This window comes from Rhodnius prolixus, unplaced genomic scaffold, assembly GCF_049639745.1.
Source record: "Rhodnius prolixus isolate KJV_2025 unplaced genomic scaffold, Rpr scaffold_9, whole genome shotgun sequence".
In the NCBI taxonomy this organism is placed as follows: domain Eukaryota; kingdom Metazoa; phylum Arthropoda; class Insecta; order Hemiptera; family Reduviidae; genus Rhodnius; species Rhodnius prolixus.
The window spans coordinates 16492664-16513667 of record NW_027411604.1 but is presented as its reverse complement, the minus strand read 5'-3'; the positions used below and the strand labels follow the sequence as shown (position 1 = coordinate 16513667).

Sequence of the window (21004 nt, the reverse complement as noted above, 5' to 3'; positions counted from 1 at the left end):
GTTGTAATTACTTCGAAGATAACTCATAACAGGTCTCAAAACACTATTTCTAGCAGTATCTTTATCCTCATAAAGATCTTGTACTACCCTCTCGGTCACTTCTTACCAGCAGTGCTTGGAGTGTAGATTTCTTCCAATCCTGTTTATTATTACTTTTAGTAATATCTTTTTTAGGTTATCAAATATAAAAGAAAATAATTAATTCATAATTTACAATAAAAATTGTTTGTAATTCCTATAGTTGTCGGGCTAGTCTAGATCATCAGTAACACTTTGAAAGTTCAATCCTCCTTTGAACGTTTCAGACCTTCTTGGGTGCGTTCCACTTGGCGACCACAACGACCACGACCACGACCGCGATTTTGGCCGTTCCACTTGCTTGTGGGCGTTGCGATCGAAAACCCAAGTGGAACGGACTGTGGGCGTTTTAACCGTTCATATAAACATTACATATGGCGGCCTCGAAAATAAGTTAGAAGCTTGAAGAGGTTATTTATTAATTTAAACCCCATTTATAAGCAGTTATAATAAACTTTATTAATTATTGGTAAAGTTGACTTATATTAAAAGAATATATATAATTCAATTTTTTATATTACATTTTAGTGGAGTATTTATAAAATTTACGTTTAAATAAAATTAAAATGTCTTTTGTGGCAACAGTTGGATATTTATTAATAATGCTTTAGAAAGTTCTTTATCTAGTTCCGATTAGAGTGGAATGTAATTTTACAAAATCGCAATGATAAAAAGCGAAAACTTAGGCCACGTATTATTAGCTATGAGAGTAATTGATCTTTATTCAAATGAAGAATTTAAAAGTTATTTCAGGTAAATGATTTTGTTATTCAGTGATTTAGTATGTAAAGGGATAAGCAATTATTTATTTATTTATTTTTAATAGACTTTCGAGAAACACATTCTATTATTTACATGAAATAATACTTTCATTTACATGAGATAATTTTTTCGGTCGCCATATTTTGTTTTAAAAATTGCGCCAACTCTGAACGCCCACTTCGACCCAGCTTTTAAGGTGGGGCGTTGTGGTCGTTGTGTGGGCGAAAATAGTGACGTCATTAGTGACGTTTTCGCCACGACCACAACGACCGCGGTCGCCAAGTGGAACGCCTGAAAGTATGTTTTGGTCGTTGTGGTCGCCAAGTGAACGCACCCCTTGTCTCTTCAACCCCTTCAGACTTAGAGTAGCTCTAAATTAAAATATAATGCTATTTTGCGTTGTTACGCTAATTCGGAATATTGGATAACAAAACAGCAAGCAAATCAGTAGTATATCTTCTTTCTTCTTTGCAAATGGACTATCGTGTTTCCTTAGGTAGCGTATTATCATCGGATACCATTTGGTGCAACACTTATAGGTGATTTACGTAATGATCATTACTATCACTGCATTGCATAAACAAATAAAAATCCAATGAAAATTTGAAAATTTAGCAACTATTTTCTAACTGAATTAAATTTTTTACAATTTCAGAGACCATACGGTTCCAATACACAGTATAGTTTCAATAGTTGGTCACCTCCTGCGCAATCAAATGATTCTGCTAATGGATTTTATTTAGAAAGGTCACCTAGTGCTCGTAAAACATTGGAAAGAGCTTGTGAATTATGTCCAGATGATGTAAGAAAATTTCTCATTCATTATAAATATAACTTATTAAAAAATTTGGATTTGTGTACATGCGTAATTTGTTTTTTAAGATATCTATAATAAAATAATAATTTTTAGGAACCAGAAATAGATTGCGAGGAATTAGAACTTATTCAAGGTGAGGATGCAAAACCCGGTCCTTCTCATCAGCAACAAGTACCTCAACCGCAGTTTTCACAACAATATCTTAATTTGAGACCTGTTGAAAGGTAAGTTAATTATTTAAAATAGAAAAAAAACAATTTTGAAAATATATTATACAATTTTATTGCTATTTCAAATAAGTTCTTAGTTATATTAAATTTTGTGTCTTTAACTGCAAATTCAGACCACTAATACTTCTAGGGAAAAGTTCTTAATCGTATACAGTTATTGATGGCTTTGTTTAAATGAAATATTGTTTCTATGATGTCCACCAGTTTTGGTTATATGGCTTTTTAAAGTAAGTTTTTGGGGGCGTTTCATTGAAGTTAATAACTGGAATATTTAGCCGTTTTAAAATTCTTCGTTTTGACGGTTTATAGCAAATACAATCGTATTGTTAAAATGAAGGTATCGAGTTTCAGAAAAGTGATAATTTTAATGGAGATGATGCATCAGCTAGACAGAACGAAGGTGCATTGGCCCGATTCTGGTTCAACCATTGGCAAAGTTGTGGTTTAATCACTTAAATTTTGATTAAATTACAAAATTGAACCGTTTAAAAGTGATTAAAACTAAATATGAAATTTAATTCAATCAATTAAAATTCTGATCGTTAAATTTTAATCTTAATTTTTTCTATGATTAAAAATTTTAATTGATTAAATTCCAATTAAATTAAAAGTGAATCTAATTGAATCAACTAATTTTGGTAGATTAATTTTTTTAAATTTTAATCACGATTAAAATTAAATTTTGTTTTAATCCAATTGGAATTTAATTGATTAAATTTTTGCTCATATCTGATTTGAAGAATGAATTGTGGGAACATTCACCCTATCTACCAGATTTCGCTTCTGACTTCCAAAACTAAATAAATCTAAAATAGCTGGAAAAAGTTTTAATTCAAATGAAGTGTCGTACCTTAAATTTTTTTGCATGGAACCATTCTGTAGCTGAGAACACCCTTAAACCCTTTTGCTGCATAAAATGTTGGTCGAATAATTGTAATTTCTTGGGCGCCACGGTAGCCGAGCGGTTAGAGGCGAGAACTGCGAAGCTAATATGTATTGTGGTACTGGGTTTGATTCCCGGTCTCTAGGTATTGGATTTTATTTAATGGTTAATAAAAGGAATTTACAGTAATGTATGTTTGTTAGTCGCCTCCGGCCACGTCACCTAATTGGTAGTTGGACGTTAAGCCCCGCCTGAAAAAATAGGCGATTACTTTACTTTACTTACTTACTTAATTGTAATTTCTTAGTAGAGAGAAGTGTCAACACTAGATATTTTTACTAATCTTAAGAGGATGTATTGCATTAGTGCACATTTAGTGTTATTTAGTGTAACGGAATAATTACCCTTTTAGCTTTTTAAAGTTGAACCAACCAGTTTCTTGATAAAAATAACTTTGATAAAGCTTTTATGAACACGTTCAGTAAAATTCAGTATTAGTAAAAAAAATATTTAGATTTGCAATAAATAATAGCTAATAAGAGAATATTATATGAATGTCAAACCAGATTTAAAAAAAAAGAGAAGATTTTATTAAAGTATAAATTCTCTCTTACAAATTTAACGTGCTTGCAGAATGGGAGGAGGTGGATGTACAGAAGGAACTTCATGGCGGGGCAGCGATGAAGACCAATCGCCAGCCGCACCTGTAGTTACATCTATTGTGCCTTCTTGCCAACAGCAGCAGACAACCACGTTGAACATTCAATCACCACCGGCTATTGCAACGGTAACCACAACGTCGAACGGGGTTCTTCAACAATCATCACCACCACCGATAACTACTACTTCATCCACACCAAGTGCACCTAATTCACCTACCATCAATAATCAGTCGTAGACTGAAGTGCTTAAAACTTATGGCGCTATCTAAAGCCATTCGCTCATCTATCGCTGTATTTTTTGTTTTTATTAATTATTTTTTTTTTTAGTAACGACTGGTTGAGGAAGAAATGTTTTTTTTTCTCCCAACTTCAGATCTGCATCCGATTCATCCCCAACTTATTTAAAATATTATATATAATTTATAATTTTGGTATAGTATACTTTTAAAGCAAAATGACCTCGTGTATATTGAATTTTGAATTACCATGTCTTTATTTCCGTAAACCGTGACACACTGAGTAAAAAAGTAATTAATTTTTTTTAAAAAATACATCAAGGACCAAAATGTAAATGCCACTTTATAAAATCAAGTTATTGTACAATTAGTGAAGATATATCGTAGATATTTATATTATTTGAAAAAACACAAACAGAAATTTCTAGATGGTTTTGGTTTTCAATCTGGAATTTTATGAACACGAAACAATTTGAAGTATAAATTTCACCAGCTTTTCATAAGATACCAGAATGTTTCGAGATTTATTAAATAATTTAATTTTTTGGATATATTTTTTTTTTTAATTAAATTTGTTCAATCTTAATTTCTTTAAATTTTAAATTACTGTTGTTTATTCCAATGAGCAGTCTCGATCAAAATTACTGTAATATAATTCTTATAATTTTTAGATTTCTAATTTAAAAATATTAAAAAAAGTATTTTAAACATGAATAAGTTTATAAACATTGAGTGGTTTCATTTATTAGAACATTGAGTTGAAAATTACAAAAAGGGGAAAAAATGAAAATTTGGAAATACTTTTCCATGAGTGAATATATTAATGATAAAAAGAAGAAATTTAAAAAAGTGTAGCAAGTTTTGTACAGTTAGTGATAACAAAACATAAAATAAATGTAAAGTTGATGGTGAGTGATGGTGCCATTTTTATGTGTAATCAGTTAAATGTTGAAGAACATAATTTTTATTATTATTTTAGCTGAAATATAAATTATTTATGGAGGAAAAATCAGCCGTGTACTCCTTGTACAGAAAATATCTCAACTTTTCCATTAAAATAAATAGTTGAACAATTACTTGAAAAAAAATTTTAACACATGATCTTTATATATAAATAAAATTATATATATTTATTTATTTATATATATTGCCTAGAAGCCTGTGAAAATTATTCGGTGCTTGTGTAGATATTTGTATCACAGGTTGTCTGTGTTAGACACTAAAATGCAAAAGAAAAAAAGTAAATAAAATATTTGTGTATATTTGAATGTTGTTTTCCTAACATTAAATATGGTGCATTTTAAAAAAAATATTAAAATAACGGCCACGTTTAAAATATATATAAAAAAATAATGAAATGACTGTTGCCTGTGTTTATATACCTAAGCGACTTTTTAGTTTTTATTTATTGTATTTCCTTGTACCAAATTGGTATATTTTGTATACTTATGTGAAGTATTTTGAAAAGATTTATAGGACCTGTGATATATGAATACAGCAGAGCTTTTTGGACTATTATTAAAAAAAAAAATTAATAATTAAAAAAATTAATAATAATAATGTAAGCTTGTAAGTCAAGTCACAGAATTTTTTTTTGTTTTTGTGATGTGAAAATTTAGTCTTTTAAAACAGTTCATGGAACTGTGGGACATCCTTATAAAATCCCCCTTGCATTGTGAAGTTATATGTATCTGCACTGTTATGTACATTTTCTTTTTTTCCTCTTTCTCTTTATGTTAATATGTATTATGTTTGCATATTGTTGACTATTTATTGCAATTTGCTTACATTATGTCAATTTGTATTTTTTTTGCAAATGTGACTGAAAATATCGCCACTACAAAAAAAATAAAAAAATAGGTATTTTAAATTCAAATAAGACCTATAATGTAAATTTGTTTGCCTACCATGTAAAATGAAAAAAAAATAAATAAATAAAATAAATATATAAATTATACATATTATATAAATACACTTGGGATTAAAATTGAATTCAGTTAATTGGAAATATTTTTATCTAAATTTTATACAATTTTTTAGTGATTACAGTTTTCAATTTCAACTTTTTTTTTTAATGTAGAAACAGAGGTAAATATATGATTACGAGTGAGTCAAATGAAAGGATGAGCCAAGTTAAAACCTTGTGAATACCTTCTCTTTTGTTTGTCTCTTAATTTATTCATTCTAATGCTCTAAATTTGTTTTGAAGGTTTAAGAACGTTCTAAATAGTGTCCCACTCAAATTATACCTTTCCCTGGCCCTGCAAAATTCTTTTCATTAAGTCTATTTAAAAAGAAATTTCAGAAATTTATCAAAGGACAAAATAGTTGTTTTGTCAAGAATTTATTGTGCTTAAATCAGTATTATCGTTTTAATTTTCTCTGCTTTCAGATTTAGTATATAAAATGTTCAAGAATTTTATATTTAAAATCACTGGAAGAATGGATTTATGTACAGCATCATGTGGAACACGGCCTCTAAAGATATTCTAGTCTGTTCTTAGTAATGAAAGAAAACTATATTTTTCAAAATTTTGTTATATATATTTTGTATTAATACAATTGCTTAAGCAAAACTCCTATTTTTTTTTTTTTTGCTCTAGCATACTTTTTTAAGTCTTTCGCTTACAATTTCAAACATAATTTTAGCGCGTAGGGTTATAACTACTTAATTAAATTTGAAATTAAAAAGCTTAAGACAGTGAAATAAAAATATCTATTCAACCATAATGGTCTTAATCAAAGTTATCGAGCACAAATAATTAGATTTTTATAACTTCCTTTATTTTGTTCAATGAAAGAATCCTGAAGCTTCATAATTGAATGGTTTTTGTAAAAGTCTTGCCTTTCACTCACATTAGGTTTATTACTTTAAGAAGAACATAATCAGGGTGTATGGTAGATGTGGGACGATCATAATATTTGACTTATATTTCCGAGAAGGCTTTGAGCAAATTAAATTTATTAAATAATTCAGAAAATCAAAGATCGGAAGCAATAATAATAATAATGTTGGAATTCTCATGTTAAAAGTAGAAACGGTGGAAGTTACCTTTTTGAGGACAGAAATGGTTGGATATCTAAATAATATTTTTCACATTTTAAAACAAAAGGTATTCATTGCTTTCTTGCATAAGAATATCCAACTTTACCAAGTAAAAATTGCAGGGATTCTAACGCTTTCTTTCCTTTCAATTTGTCACGGCAATGGACGTTCCTGAACCATCATATATGTAATATTGTTAATGTATAGGTTAATTTCATGCACGACACTACACGTGCCGCTTTCTGAGCGACAATAAAGTAGAACATGCGATGAATTTCATTTAAGCACGACAATATACTATTAAGGGACCTTCATTTAGGAGCTAAAAAATCTTTTTCTGATTAATATAATTTCAGAACTCACTATCTCAGAATAATGCTAATTGCATTATTAGAAATGAAGCGCCTTATCAGAAAAACTAATTGCGATTGGAGAGCCTTCCTTTCATCTGTTTATTGCATTATAAATAATTACTTATTTCTACATTAAACGATGTTACTAATTTTCTTTATAAGGTTTTCATTTGGCTCAGCTTATGGTATGAATTTTTTTTTTAATTAATTACTGTAAATAACTAATACTGAAAGTATAAACATGTCTGAAATATATTATTATTTGATTTAATTAAGTTTTAAACAAATTTTTGTGGGTTATTTTTTTTTAAATTATTATTTAAAAAAGTAATAATTTCAAAAGCGGTTTTCCATTATTCATTGCCCTTACAAACTGATACATGCTTGAAAATTTTTCTGGAAATTCAAATCATACAGTAAATTTAGAAAAACTTACACTTTTTTATTACTACAACACTATCGTAAAGGAAGAGAAGATCGTTTTTTTAAAGTGTTTTTATTAACTAGCTTGAAATTAATTTTATTAACAGGGAAACAACTTTTAAAGGCTTATAGTACGACATTTTCCTGCAAAACAGGAATTTATTAAAATATAATTAAATGTAGGGCATTTTTGGCATGAGCATACAAAAAATTGACTAGTAATGAAAATAATTTAGAAATTTTGCATATAAAAACTCAGTTTTTCTTTTTCATACCACTCACCAATGTAATTAAATTGAATTTAAGGTCCTTTTTATTAAGAAAAACATTTTGTGGCCGCTTAGCTTTAACATATAACAGTTTTTTTTTTTTGTCTAATCTGTGGATTAATATTCGGATAACCATGCTTCTTGATAAAAAGCATTATACAGAAACTGATGAAAATAATATAAGGAACGATAAATTTGTGACTAATTTTAATTTCAAATTGGAAATGATTTATTATCTGTAATTAACGAAAAATAGAATTTTGATCACAATGGAAAGGTTAAGAAAAAGTGGCACATTTGCAGCAAGTATCATAGTACTACATACTATTTACATTTCGAGATCAAGATAGCATGTGATAAAAAGAAAATAGGCGAATTAATTCGTCTTGATTGTAAATAATGTAACTGAAAATATACGCAATTGAACTGAACAGTAATTTATTACTTTTTTGGTTTCAACTTCCTTAAATTGTTTAATAATAACCGCTTCCTAAATTGTTAAAAAGTTTTTTACGCGGTAAACAAATTTAGCGTAAACAAAAAACATTCAAATGACGATATTAGCGATAATAGTTAAAAACGTTTAGTGATATTTCTTCCGGTTCTTTGTATTTCGTAATGTCTCGACACGAAGGGATCAGTTGTGACTCCTGTCTAACAGAAAATTTTAAAGGTAAAAGATACAAATGTTTAATTTGTTACGATTATGATCTCTGTGAACGTTGTTATGAGAGTAATTCCACAACTGCACGCCATGTCAATAGCCATCCAGTGCAGTGTATTTTAACACGACGTGATTGTGAGTTATATTATTCTAGTGAATCAACTTTACAGTTTTCTCAATCATTCACTTGCCCATATTGTGGGCAGAAAGGTTTTACAGAAGTTGACTTGGTAGATCACGTTACATCCAACCATGGACAAATGAATATTGAGGTAATATGCCCTATTTGTGCAGCAGGACCTTTAGGCAGATCAAATGTTATAAGAGAAGATTTTATTGGTCATCTAAATTTGGAACATCGCAATCCTTCAAGAGATCTAATATCATTTTTTGACGAAGCACCTAGACATGGAGTGCGTAGGATTCCTGTACCGAATTCTAGAATCAACTCAGCAAGAGGTAGGAGATCGAATATGAATTTTAGTGCACAAAATAATAGAGATAGCAGTGATCCGATTGCTGAATTTTTGAATCAGCTTTCAGGCGTTAGACGAACTCAGGGAAGTTCTTCGCTTTCTGCTCCACCTGAAAGGCAACCAAGCCGAGGAAGGAGTGTTGATAAAGGAACAAAAAGAACAGTAGGTGTGACACCTCAGAGTAATACAACACCAACTACTGATCAGTCTGGAATATCTTTAGCTTCTCAACAGACAATAGTACCATTTCATTCTCATTTTTTAATCCCAGGGAGTTTGTTATCCTGTTTGCCAGAAAGTACACAAATCAAATTGGAGGAAGAGAGGGCGAATAGAAGCTTATTCATATCAAAAATTATTCTGAAAGCTATGAATCAAAATACGCCTGCTTCAGCTGAACAGTATATTCCACCGTTGGTTGGATATAAAAACGTAGATTGAAGAGATAAAATTAGTGTTTAAAAAAAATTTCATAATTCCTTTCGCCATTTATCCAACTGTTATTAATGAATAAATTCTACGCAATTTTGCTTTTTCAGTTAAATGACTCAATATTTTGTTTTTTAGAATTGTAAGTTCTTGAGCAACGAATTCTGAGTTCGAAGCTGAATTGTAGTTACTTTAACATAACAGATTTTAAGATTCAAAACATAAACAAAAAAAAGAAATAAATGTTTACATAAATATTGTTCAACTTCTTTGGTGTTTTTTCCCCTGAATCTATTAATTTAAAACAAATAATTCATAGTACTACATAGTGATAGAATTTAATAACAAATTCATATAATTTTGAAAACAAATTGAATTTTTGATCTAATAATAAGATCAATTATTTCTTTGGGCGAAATGAGGTATCATTAAGGGACTACAGAAAAAAATAAAGGTAGATCCAATGCCTTCAAGAGTTGAATTGACTTTTTCTGATTTATCGTTTAGTACTTAAAAGCTATTGTGAATAGTCACTTAAAATATTTGTTTATGCATAAAAACTGTCGTAAGAATTAAAGTGAAGGAAAAACTTAAGGCTTACAGTACTTGCAAGATACTAAAAAAAGGAAATATTTATCATTATTTATTAAATTTAGAAACCTTATGAGCTCTGTCAGCTCTCTTCTATTTTAAGGGCTGTGATAGCAGGAGGTTCATTATTTAATAAGCAATTTAAGGAATAGAGGATTGATGTACACTCGAAAAAAAATATATTTAGATTCATACTAAATTTACTTCCGCAAAAACGGTGTTAAGAAGCGGAAATACACGTTATTGATTTTAATATTAACATATTTTCCATGAGCTAATAAGGTCTAAGCGACCCCTGGCTTCCCAAAATTCATGTCTCCTATCCGTTCCTAACTACTCAATGCGATGCCCGTTAAGGTCTTGCTGCAACTAATCGCTCCAACTATTTCTTTCCTTAGTATTCCTCTCTTCGTGTTCTCTTCTCTAATAAGGCAAGATGCTTGGGTGAGTTCATCAGGTTCATCGTTTTCTCGTAACAGTTACAATGGCTTCCTCATTACATTTTACTAATCTATTTAGACGCCAAAAAGTACACAAATCATCTGATCTAGTAGCTAACTATCTAGTAGCCAACATTTTATTTATACTCCCGCTCGTAATTTCAGCCATATAGAAACATTAGAAAAAGCATTCGACCATTTAGATCCCCTGGCTTAATTTCTTGTCAGATGCGGCCTTCTACTCTATAATTTTAGTAATACTCAATTTTTTAATGTAATACTGAGTGGTGAGGATGAAGATGGTACTAGCACAATTCGTGATTTCATTAGGTAACCAACATCTTAACTGAAGATTATGTGACAATTTTATTATTACGTTGCGATAAAATAATTTGAGTGTATCTACAGATTCTTGACTTTTAAGTACTTTTTACTTACTCTTAAAATTATACTAGCAACTCTTTTTATTTATAAACAGGTTTATATTATTCATCTTAATTTAGTTAATATTCATCTTAAAAAGTCATTCAATGAAAAGAAATAGTAACGAAACTAGCTAGCTGGCTACACTGTGGAACCGTCGCTTAACCTCACCGCGTGTGTGAACACAGATTTCACCAACCAGTAAACATTTGAACTGATAAATTATCGCTGTTAATAGATGAAAGAGCAAAATCTGTTAGGAATTCAACAAACGATGTTCTACGATGGACAAAATCAACGATATTCACATTCAGGTAATAACAAATGTTATTGCTTAGAGATATTTCAAAATCATCATACTTTAAGATATTATTTAAAAAATAATACTTTCTTTTACTATAGACAAACTCCTCTATATAAAAGAGGGGTTTCAGTGAAGCTTACTATTTTTAAATTGTTTGCATTTGTTTAGGTTGATTATTTTGGTCACGAAGCTTGCATTTTTTTTATTAATTAGGAATACTATTTCTTTCTTTTTTTATTGCACAAAGGATCAAACTTCATTAATGCTGCCTATAAAAACGCAGAATCTGTTAGGCAGTATCATTTTTATTTTTTGAACAAGTATGTTACCGTATTAAAACTGTCCAGTTAAAAAATAAATTGGTCTATGCATTTTTTTAAAAAAATTGTTGAATTTTTTAGTCTTATATTTTTTTATTATTTTTTATAACGTTTTTCTTTTTAATCTGTGATTAATAGTTGAAGTTTTTGTTAAGGAAATATTTAGTTAGAAGTAAATTAAAGTGCTATGAAGTAAGAACTATAATTTTGTTCAATAGCCTGCTGAAATGAGTACAGTGGTAGATACTGCAATCAGGAGCTTTTTATCTAGGTTGCAGCCTAATAATGCTCAGCTTTCATGAAATGATTATCTCTTTATGGATTTCACTACATCCAGCAGCCCTCCGATAATACTAGATGATACTCATCAAGTCTATTTTGAAGTATATAGAAGTCAAGAAAATGTACTTGCCACTCTGCCTATGTGCGACTGTGTTTGAGGTAGGTAGTGTTTTTCATGCGTTCTAAGTATCACAACATAAACTATTACCTTTTTTTCAGTCTAATAAAACTTATTATTTGGCCAAACAATCTCTTTTCCTTAGAATATTAATTTTGTTTAAATATTAAATTTTGTTTTCGCTTAGGCGGTACATATAGCAAAACATTACATTTCTTACGAAAATTGTAACATTTAAACTAAAAAAAAGTTGTTTTTTTTTTTTAGGTAAATAAGCTAACTGTTAATAATACAAGGTTTAAGTTCTTAAAAGCCTTTATTTAAAATTACATGCCAACGGTACTTCTTATTTAAACTACATACATTTATATTGATTAAAAGATTATTGTGGTTTTGGGTTCTATTCCCGATCTAGGCCTTTGGATTTTATCAAGTGTTTAAAACGAGAAATTACTTGTAAAGTATGTTTACTAGAAGCAACACCAGTAAGTCGATTTCCATCCATTCTATTCGGGAGTATAAAAAGTCATCGAAATTTACCTTATTTTTGGATAGAATATCTTTAGATAGAACAATTTTTTATTTCAAGATTAACTCTTATAAAAACATTATTTCATTTACTAATTTTCAGATTAAAACAGCCAATGCTGTTAGTACAACAAGCTGCAAAACTGTTCATTAAATGACATTGAATAAATTGAAATGAAAAAGACTTTGAGAAAACATCCAATGAAAATATAAAAACAATTTTTGTTATGAATCAATTATTAAAAATGTATTATTCAATATGGATATTTATGTCACAATGAATTAGTTATATGATTTATTACTTTATAAAGATAATGTATAGCTTAGTAGAAGAATAAATAAAAACTTTAATTAAACAAAAAATCTATATATTTGCATTTTTTTACATACACTTAGTATTTATATTCTATTTTTAGAAAAAAACATACATAAATTATTAAACATACAAAAATAAGTGCTAAAAAACGTTTAAAACTAAACTAGGAATAAAAAATTAGTTCTAAAAAAATCCGTCAGAGAACGCAAAATATCAAAAATTTAAAAAAATAAAAATTAGTTTTAAAAAATCCGCCACAGAGCGCCACTTAGGAAGATCAAAAATCTAGTTTCTAAAATTACCAAATTACCACTAGACAGCACTGTTGTAACTTATACGTCAACAAAAATAAATTTTCTTCAGTACGACTTGAGTATTGTAGGGGGTAACAACGCTCTGTCGCTCGCTACTTCAAAATATATCTTACCTTGTCGAACATATTCACCTCTCTCTCTTAAAGAATCATGAATATATATTATACGACTTGAGTGATGTAGGTTCAACACCGCTCTGTTGCTCGTCACTTCAAACTATATCTTACCTTGTCGAACTTATTCACCTCTTCCAATCATGAATATTTAAGTATTAATGGCAGAGGAGATGTCGCTTCGACGGTCGGTAGGGAAATAAGCACGAATTTTCTTCAGTACGACTTGAGTGATGTAAGTTACATCGCTCTGTTGCTCGTCACTTCAAACTATATCTTACCTTGTCGAACTTATTCACCTCTTCCAATCATGAATATTTAAGTATTAATGGCAGAGGAGATGTCGCTTCGACGGTCGGTAGGGAAATAAGCACGAATTTTCTTCAGTACGACTTGAGTGATGTAAGTTACATCGCTCTGTTGCTAGTCACTTCAAACTATATCTTACCTTGTCGAACTTATTCACCTTTCCCCTTAAAAGAATCATGAATATAAGTATTAATGGCAGTGATGTCACTTCGACGGTCGGAAGGCAAATGATCGCCCCACCCCAGCGGCGATTTTGGTTATATACCCTCAGGATCCAAGATGGCTGTGCGTCATATTACCTTGTCGACCAAAAGTTAGTTCCACCAGTTGCCACTAGATCGCTCGCGCTGCCCTATTTCAAATTTTTATTTCTCTTACACACTCTCACGACTCTGGCAGTCATATTTAACCTTCTTTTGTTTTCTTTTTTATTTCTTCCACTCTCTAGGCTCTAGCGCTACTTATAACCTTCTTTTTAGGTTTTCTTTTCTATTTTTTTCGTATTTCCTTCATAATTTTTTAAGATGAATAGAATATTATTTTTTTGTTTTCATATTAATTAAGAGATTAAAGGGAAAAATAAATACAATATTAATAACTATTTTTTAAAAATTATTATTACATTTTTTCGCAATTAATTTTAATAAAATCTTTACAAACAGTTTAAACAGATTATTTTGCTAATAAATGAACAAAAATTATAACGTTACAAGGAAAACATGCAATTTTTAACCATTATAACGACTCACCAGACTTATATGGGACTACCTTACATTCATATTTAACCATGCTGGTGACTCTCTAGACCTATAAAAGTCCACCTTACACTAACATTCAACTATGTTGGTGACTCACTATGAAAAAAACGTTTTCTATTATTTTAAATCTTTTACGTTTTAAATAATACTTAAATAATAGATTTGACTACCTGAAGAACATTCCACAGATGGTGAGGGTAGATTCCCTTGTTTTTTATTACCGGAAATAGAATGGATGGTAATCACCTCATATTTCACAGTCGTGCTACTGAAGGAACCCTTGAAAATAATCATTTTAAGTGAAAGCTGTGCTTAACGGAGCTGCAAGTTGAAAAAAGATCGTAAAAGCCTAAGGATGAAAGCACTGGTTAAAAGGTAAATATACTTCATTAAAACAAGTAAAAGTTGGAAGTACTTATTCGGGGTAAAAAAAATGATTATTAGAAAAATAGTTTAAGGTTGCATATAAAATAATGTACATATGTATGAGCTACCTGAACAACAGTACTCAAAGCGTTAAAAATGCTCATGAAAGTGCAGGAAATTTATAAATAATTTTAACTAAACTCAAATCTTGTGTAAGTTTGCAGAAATGGTAACACTTCTTGAAAAAAGTTTAATCTGGTTCGACATAATTTAGTATTTTAATTTCATTAATCCTCCCACCACGCACAACGCTCCGCTCTGCAGTCTGCACACTTGCTGGCTGACTAGTGAGGAAGGTTACACATGTATTTGTTGTATATGTGGACTTGTTATTCTAAATGTTAATGAACCATAATTTTTTCCAAAAAATTATGAATCCAAGTAATGATTAAAGTTTACTTCTGTATACTTAGTGCATTTGTAATACTTTAATTCTGAAGTTGGAGTTTATTTCATAAGAGGGGGTGCGAATTTAAGCAAAATTATATGGATTCTTTCATTTGTACAGGAAAATAATTTTATTTAAATGAAATAATTATGAATAAGTTATTCAAATATAAAAAGTGCATAAATAAGTAAAATCTTGAAAACAATACTGAAGTTGGCACATTCAAGTGTGTGTGTTTAAAATTCCCAATTTATTAAAACAAAGGACTTAAATATAATCTCAAAAATAATAACCATTTCATAAACTAGATCTAATGATCTAAACAAGAATAGCAGCTATCACTTTGGGCGGAATCACTTTTTTAAAAAATAGGGGTTTGAATCAACACGTTCCATCATTAGATTCGTTCTAGTGGACCGAGTCCGCTCAAACAGACCACTACCGCGAACAACTCCGTTAGAAGGGAAACATTGAGGTTTTTAAGATATTCAATTGATTATTACTATTTTCTTTGAGTTTTCAATTAAATACGTGCAGTTAAGATAGAGTTTTTGTTGAGATTAGTTAATAATTATTTAAAATGAGCCTTCCAGCAATGAAAAATGGAGATGTAAGTAGATATTAATTGGTGAAAGGTTACACTTATTTACGTTTATTTGAATTTTTCTAGAATTTACTGACATGTATATATCAACTTTTTAAAAATGAAAAACTCTGTTAGTTGTTGTATTAAGAAGTAAAAAAAGTCATTAAAGAAGATCTATTCACAATCTGTTCATTTACTGCTGTTCTTATTAATAGTTCTTGGTTTTGTGATTATTGTTGTTGTTAGTACTTGGTCTTTTGGAATCAAGTAAACGTTGAAATATAATTGTGGACTCATATTTTTGAATTCCAGTGTTTTGATCTGTTTTTTTAAACACCTATTTATTGGTTTTGTAGGATTCTCTTACGGAGGAACATGATCCTCATTTTGAACCTATTATTTCACTGCCGGAGATCGATATTAAAACAATGGAAGAAGAAGAAACAGTACTTATTCAACAGTAAGTTATTTCTTCTTAAAATTAGTGTTCATGTTCCAGCCAAAATGATAAATTTTTTGTTTTTACTTTAGGAGAGCTAAGCTATTTCGACGAGATACTGTTGAAAAGGAATGGAAAGAACGAGGTACTGGCGACGTAAAACTTCTTCATAATACAAAACTGAATACTGTGAGAGTTGTTATGAGACGGGATAAAACGTTCAAGTTGTGTGCAAATCATTATGGTAAGCGAATTACGTAATTTATTTGTTGGCCTAGGTGTGCTGGGTAATCAAATGTTATATTTTTTCCCTTAGTCTGATGGAGTTCTTTTGTTAACGTTAGGTTACATATTTCCTCAACTGAGTATTTCTCTTCCTTAAATAATTTAGATAAACTAGACGTCACGTTTAAAAGCTGAAAAAAGAAGAAAAACACCTTTATTCAACCGGCAACTGATTCTCTTTACAAAAAAAAAAAACTAAAATAAACAAAAATAAAACGAATAAACAGATAAGTACTTAATGCAAAATGTTGTTGCCATATTTTAAAATAGTGATACGATTGAAGTGTGTCTAGTGGTAGTTACCGTTTCAGGCGTCTTCACTCTGTTTACTGCTCAAGTCGGCGCAGTAGAAATCTTTGTGATGTTCTGTCTTTAAACTACCAAGTATTTGAGTGTTTGTACTTACTGCTCCCTGTATGTACTCCAGATAAGCACTTTATTTTGGAAAAACAGCTTATTCATTGCTGTCCTACTGGCCTCTATCCATACAGGGCATGTGCAAGAAATGTGAGTAGAGATGTAAAGAAGTGTTGGTGTTTCAAAAGTGACTAACGGTTAATTAGATAGTGGAGCTGTCTAAGAGTAGTAGTGCTGTTTTCAATTCAATGTTATGTGTTGAGTCCAAATTACTATTGTGTCAAATTGGTAATGAAGATATTTTGAGTGCCTTCCACTGAATGTCAGTGTTATTGTTTATGTTTTGAATGGGTACTTACTACGGAGGGTAAAAATTTCGGTCTGCATCTTTTGAATGTTTACAACTAGAATCTATTTATGGAACTAGTCTTTTTTATGTTTATATATTAACTGTTTCTTTGGAAAGTTTTGATGGAGAGTGTTGCCTGCATAAGTTGCAAGAACAGATTGTTTAAATTTATTGTGAATTAAATTGCAGGTAAAACTGCTTACCAAAAACTTACAAATTAGTTTAAAAAGTTTAGTATAAGGGTTGTTAGAACGACCAAAGATTCATAAATCAACATGTCATTTACACTTCAGCTCGTAAAAAGAAACTTCAGCTCCATTTAGAAACTTTCGAAAAATCTTTTGTGTTTTATTTAAATTGTATACAAATTATATCTTTTTATTAAAAATATTTTATTTAGTTACAATCAACGCATTTTATGGCGTTATAACCAACAAGGGTAAACAACATATCACAAATATCAGAGTGGAGAAGTTACCCAGCGGTTCCAATCGGGTTATTAATATATTGCATTAAATTTTCATTAATTCTGTTTAGAATTTAAAAAAATATTACAAACCCTTTGCCGGCCATTTTCGTCTACAAAATATTTGTTCTGTGAAGTAACCCACCATTTAAGTTAGATTGATTATTATAGGAGATACGAAACTGTTATTGCATAGCTTTAAAAAAAAAAGAAAAAATGATAATAAAAAATTTAAAAAATATGAAGCTAAAAAAATCCAAATTCTGATTCTGAATCGCTCCCTCGGAAACTTTCTAGTAGTGTCCGAGAACATGGCACAAATACTTTCCAGCACAGTTCTCCTAAAATACAAAATCCGTACTTGCAGTTTGATTGCAGAAGAACGGATTCACTACTCCATTTCTTCTGGCACTCAACTTCGAAGAAAAGAAGCTGTGTTTTCTTGAGATCATTCATTTGTAGGGTAGAATTCAAGTTTTCATAGCACCCATTCTACATAGACAGATTTTGGCTTAGTTTGTAGAGTAGTGGGAGCAATTTGTTAAACCAGTTATTTATTTATTTTTATTTTTAGTAACATATGACATGAAATTAAATCCAAGTTATGGAAGTGATCGTGCTTGGGTGTGGACGACAATGGCTGATGTTTCAGATAATGAACCAAAAGTTGAAATTTTGGCTATTAAATTCATGAATGCCGATGGTAAATTTTTAAACATTTATTTCAGTTTGATAAAGAGTTTTTTCTTTGCATACTTACGAAAAAATTTATATTATTTAAACATATTTGCAGCCGCAAAAAAATGGAAAGACAAATTTGAAGAAGCAAAAGCAATAGTGTCAAAAGGCATTTTTACTTGTGATCAAATTGATAAAAGTGAAGAAGAAGACGAAAAAGGTTGCAATTTTTATCTTTTTAAAGAAAATAGTTATATCTGCCTGAACTTTTAAATACCAATTCAAAAAGTAGATGACTCAGTTTCAGATTCATCTGGGGAAGATTCACCTAACGTTTCATCAAATAATATTTCTGAAGATATTGCTAAGGATGTTTCATCTCTTACTTTAAATGATGCTAAAGAAAATGGGGAAAATAAAGATGGTGCAGAAAAGAAAGAAAAGTGTGAAAATGGTGACTGCAAAGATGGCGAAGAAAGTAAATAGTGAAAAATAAAATTGAAATAAGTTATTTCATCAACTTTCCTCTCTCAAAAAAAAGTGATGCTTCAACGTAACATCAAATTTTTTGATCAACCATAATGAGGACTCAAATCTAGTTATGTACGTGCCTTTTAACCTTAGATGCCAGTTATTATTTTTTGTTCCTTGATAACTTGATATGTAAAAATTGTGTGCGTATGCGATACTTTGTGTTGTTTTAAATTACTGTCTCGTAGTTTTTCCCCTTCTCTTTTTTTTTTTATTTTGATGACCGCAGACGACGGTGTGAGTGCATTGTCACCAAATTATACAAATATTTTGTGATTATTGGTTAGTGTGAAAATGTTTGAGTGTATTATTACTTGTAAAGAGTTTTCATTTATGAGTGTTACAACTGAATTTTCTCAAAATTTAATACTTATTAATTTATTGTGTATAAATTGTAATATACACAATTGATTTTTCAAAAATTTTGTAGTAATTAAGAGTGAACTGTTGTGGCAGTAAGAAAAAGCTTTGTGCCAAACATAAGGATATATATTTTTATCAAATAAAGATTGATATAATGAATATTTTCTCATCTTTTTTAAACTTAAATGAATTATAAAAAATTTATTCTGACTAGATTATATTAAACAAATAATCTGTATATTAACCGAATTAATAAGACGTTTGTTATATCCATTTATATTTTGAATATCGAATAAACATATGTTTAGGAATTATTTTTACTATTTTAAGTACATTTTATTGTTATTCAGCTTATCCTTGTGAGGTTCCCTTCTGTCTGTAAGGTTTCTTTTCATCATTTCCTCATCCACGTTTCCATTCATTTACTTCAAAGATGATCTCCTTTTTTGTGTATCGTTCATTTGTCGTTCGACCGTCGCACCTGCGTACAAACGAGCTGTTATTTTTGAAAGTGATTCCATTTTCCAAAGTGAGTCCATTTTTCCATGTATCGAGTTATTTAAGGTTTTGCATTTGAATTAATTTAAAAATATTCGTAAACTTTAATCTATTTAAGTGATGTTATTAACACTATACACCTTTTAAATTTTATTATGAAATAATAATTATTACAATTCTTAACAAAATAAACCATTTTTTTTTAGCTCCAAATGGACAAATAGCACTTTCAAAAATAACATATTACAAAAAATAAAAACAGGAGTAAATTTAAGTCCATATTTTTATAGACATTAGCTTTACTGAAATGGGTTTTTATGTAAAAAGTAATAATTAGAATGAAGACATTTAAATACACGAATAACCAAGTTAATTTTTTTTTAATTTCAGTTATATTAAAAATATAAAAATGAAAATTACTTCGTTAGGATCTTTAAAAAAATATTTTAAACTTATTTTTCTTCTACAGTTATCATAATATCTGCTAACGAGCAACGTACACCGAATTAGCAATAATCAAAAATAATTGCAATAAGAAAGTTGTTTTAATTATAATTATTAGAAATGGACTTATTCCACTTTCAAAAAAAATATTTTTGTGATAACATTTTATAGTCAAAATTCTTGTGTTAACTTTATAAAAAAAATCGTACTCCATTGAATGTATGATAATAAATATGGAAAGAATGTGTCTATATCTTAAAGAAATTACCATTAACTCATTTTTTTTAAAATTGAACTTATACCACTTTCAAAAATAACAGCTCAAATAATAGTAAGTTTTGCTACAAAAGTAGGTTCTTCGGGTTTCAAATTTTGATTACCCAAACATGTGTAATGTAAGAGTACTCAGGTTTTCGAAAAAATTTGGCTCTCATAATAACGATTGAACACTGTCCTAAAGTTACAGAATAATAAAATTATATTCGTGAGCTATTTCAATAAATTATTTTAAAATTTGATTGGGTCTGTATTGTTAACTAAATTAACATTAAACAATAAATTATTCAGTATGTATATGATTGTAGATAGCGTAAGATATATAGTTAGTCTTGTTTTTAACATTTACACCGCTAGATAGCTTGCCAATCCACTCAAGTTGTATCCTATTCGTCATTGCCGAGAATTTTGAAGGGATTATTTATGTAATAAAAACCCCTTTCCTATTAAGTTTTTTGTTAGTTATTTTTGTTAATTCAAGTAACAGTGAGTGACATTTATCTGGATTAATTCATTACTAATTAGGCTTCCTTTTATGATTGTATGCTGTATTGCTAATGCTAAAACGAAGGCTTCATCAAGATTTCAATAATGACATCATCATTCTTGTTATAATAAAGCATTATTATTTTTTTAACAAGTTTTTTATTGAAAATGTTATAACTCCAAAAATTTGTAACTAGTAAGTGTGATGAGGACAAAACTAAGTTCTAAAGTGGAGCAGCTCTCCTCTGAAACCTCAGAGATATTTACAAGTACAAGAGGAATGAGAAG

At 29.5% G+C, this 21004-nt stretch overlaps 2 protein-coding genes, 2 long non-coding RNA genes and 1 pseudogene across 9 annotated transcripts in view; 4 read left to right on the top strand and 1 right to left on the bottom strand.

Annotated features, from left to right (window-relative positions):
• The window catches only part of faf (ubiquitin carboxyl-terminal hydrolase-like faf), a 41053-nt gene extending 32863 nt beyond the window's left edge, over positions 1-8190 (top strand). For all 6 annotated transcript variants that reach the window (XM_074128908.1, XM_074128907.1, XM_074128906.1 and 3 more), the window contains 3 exons: positions 1496-1642; positions 1751-1881; positions 3404-8190. In XM_074128908.1, coding sequence (XP_073985009.1) covers positions 1496-1642; positions 1751-1881; positions 3404-3668 — 543 coding nt within the window. In that variant the 3' untranslated portion in view covers positions 3669-8190. The remainder of the gene's footprint in view (positions 1-1495; positions 1643-1750; positions 1882-3403) is intronic.
• A 154-nt stretch (positions 8191-8344) lies between these two features.
• LOC141454551 (E3 ubiquitin-protein ligase KCMF1 pseudogene) lies at positions 8345-9443 on the top strand (annotated as a pseudogene).
• A 1471-nt stretch (positions 9444-10914) lies between these two features.
• Positions 10915-12706, top strand: LOC141453922 (uncharacterized). Its single transcript, XR_012458310.1, has 3 exons — positions 10915-11096; positions 11625-11847; positions 12438-12706. It is a non-coding gene; the product is annotated as an uncharacterized lncRNA (long non-coding RNA).
• Positions 12707-13838: 1132 nt separating this feature from the next.
• Positions 13839-14862, bottom strand: LOC141453921 (uncharacterized). The gene is made up of 3 exons (XR_012458309.1): positions 14639-14862; positions 14315-14465; positions 13839-14240 (listed from the first exon to the last, which is right to left on the bottom strand). It is a non-coding gene; the product is annotated as an uncharacterized lncRNA (long non-coding RNA).
• Positions 14863-15349: 487 nt separating this feature from the next.
• Positions 15350-19326, top strand: LOC141453920 (ran-specific GTPase-activating protein-like). Its single transcript, XM_074127547.1, has 6 exons — positions 15350-15568; positions 15901-16004; positions 16076-16227; positions 18015-18143; positions 18234-18338; positions 18411-19326. Exons 1-6 carry the CDS (start codon positions 15539-15541, stop codon positions 18602-18604), a joined length of 714 nt encoding a protein of 237 aa, XP_073983648.1. The 5' UTR covers positions 15350-15538; the 3' UTR covers positions 18605-19326.
• Positions 19327-21004: the final 1678 nt, after the last annotated feature.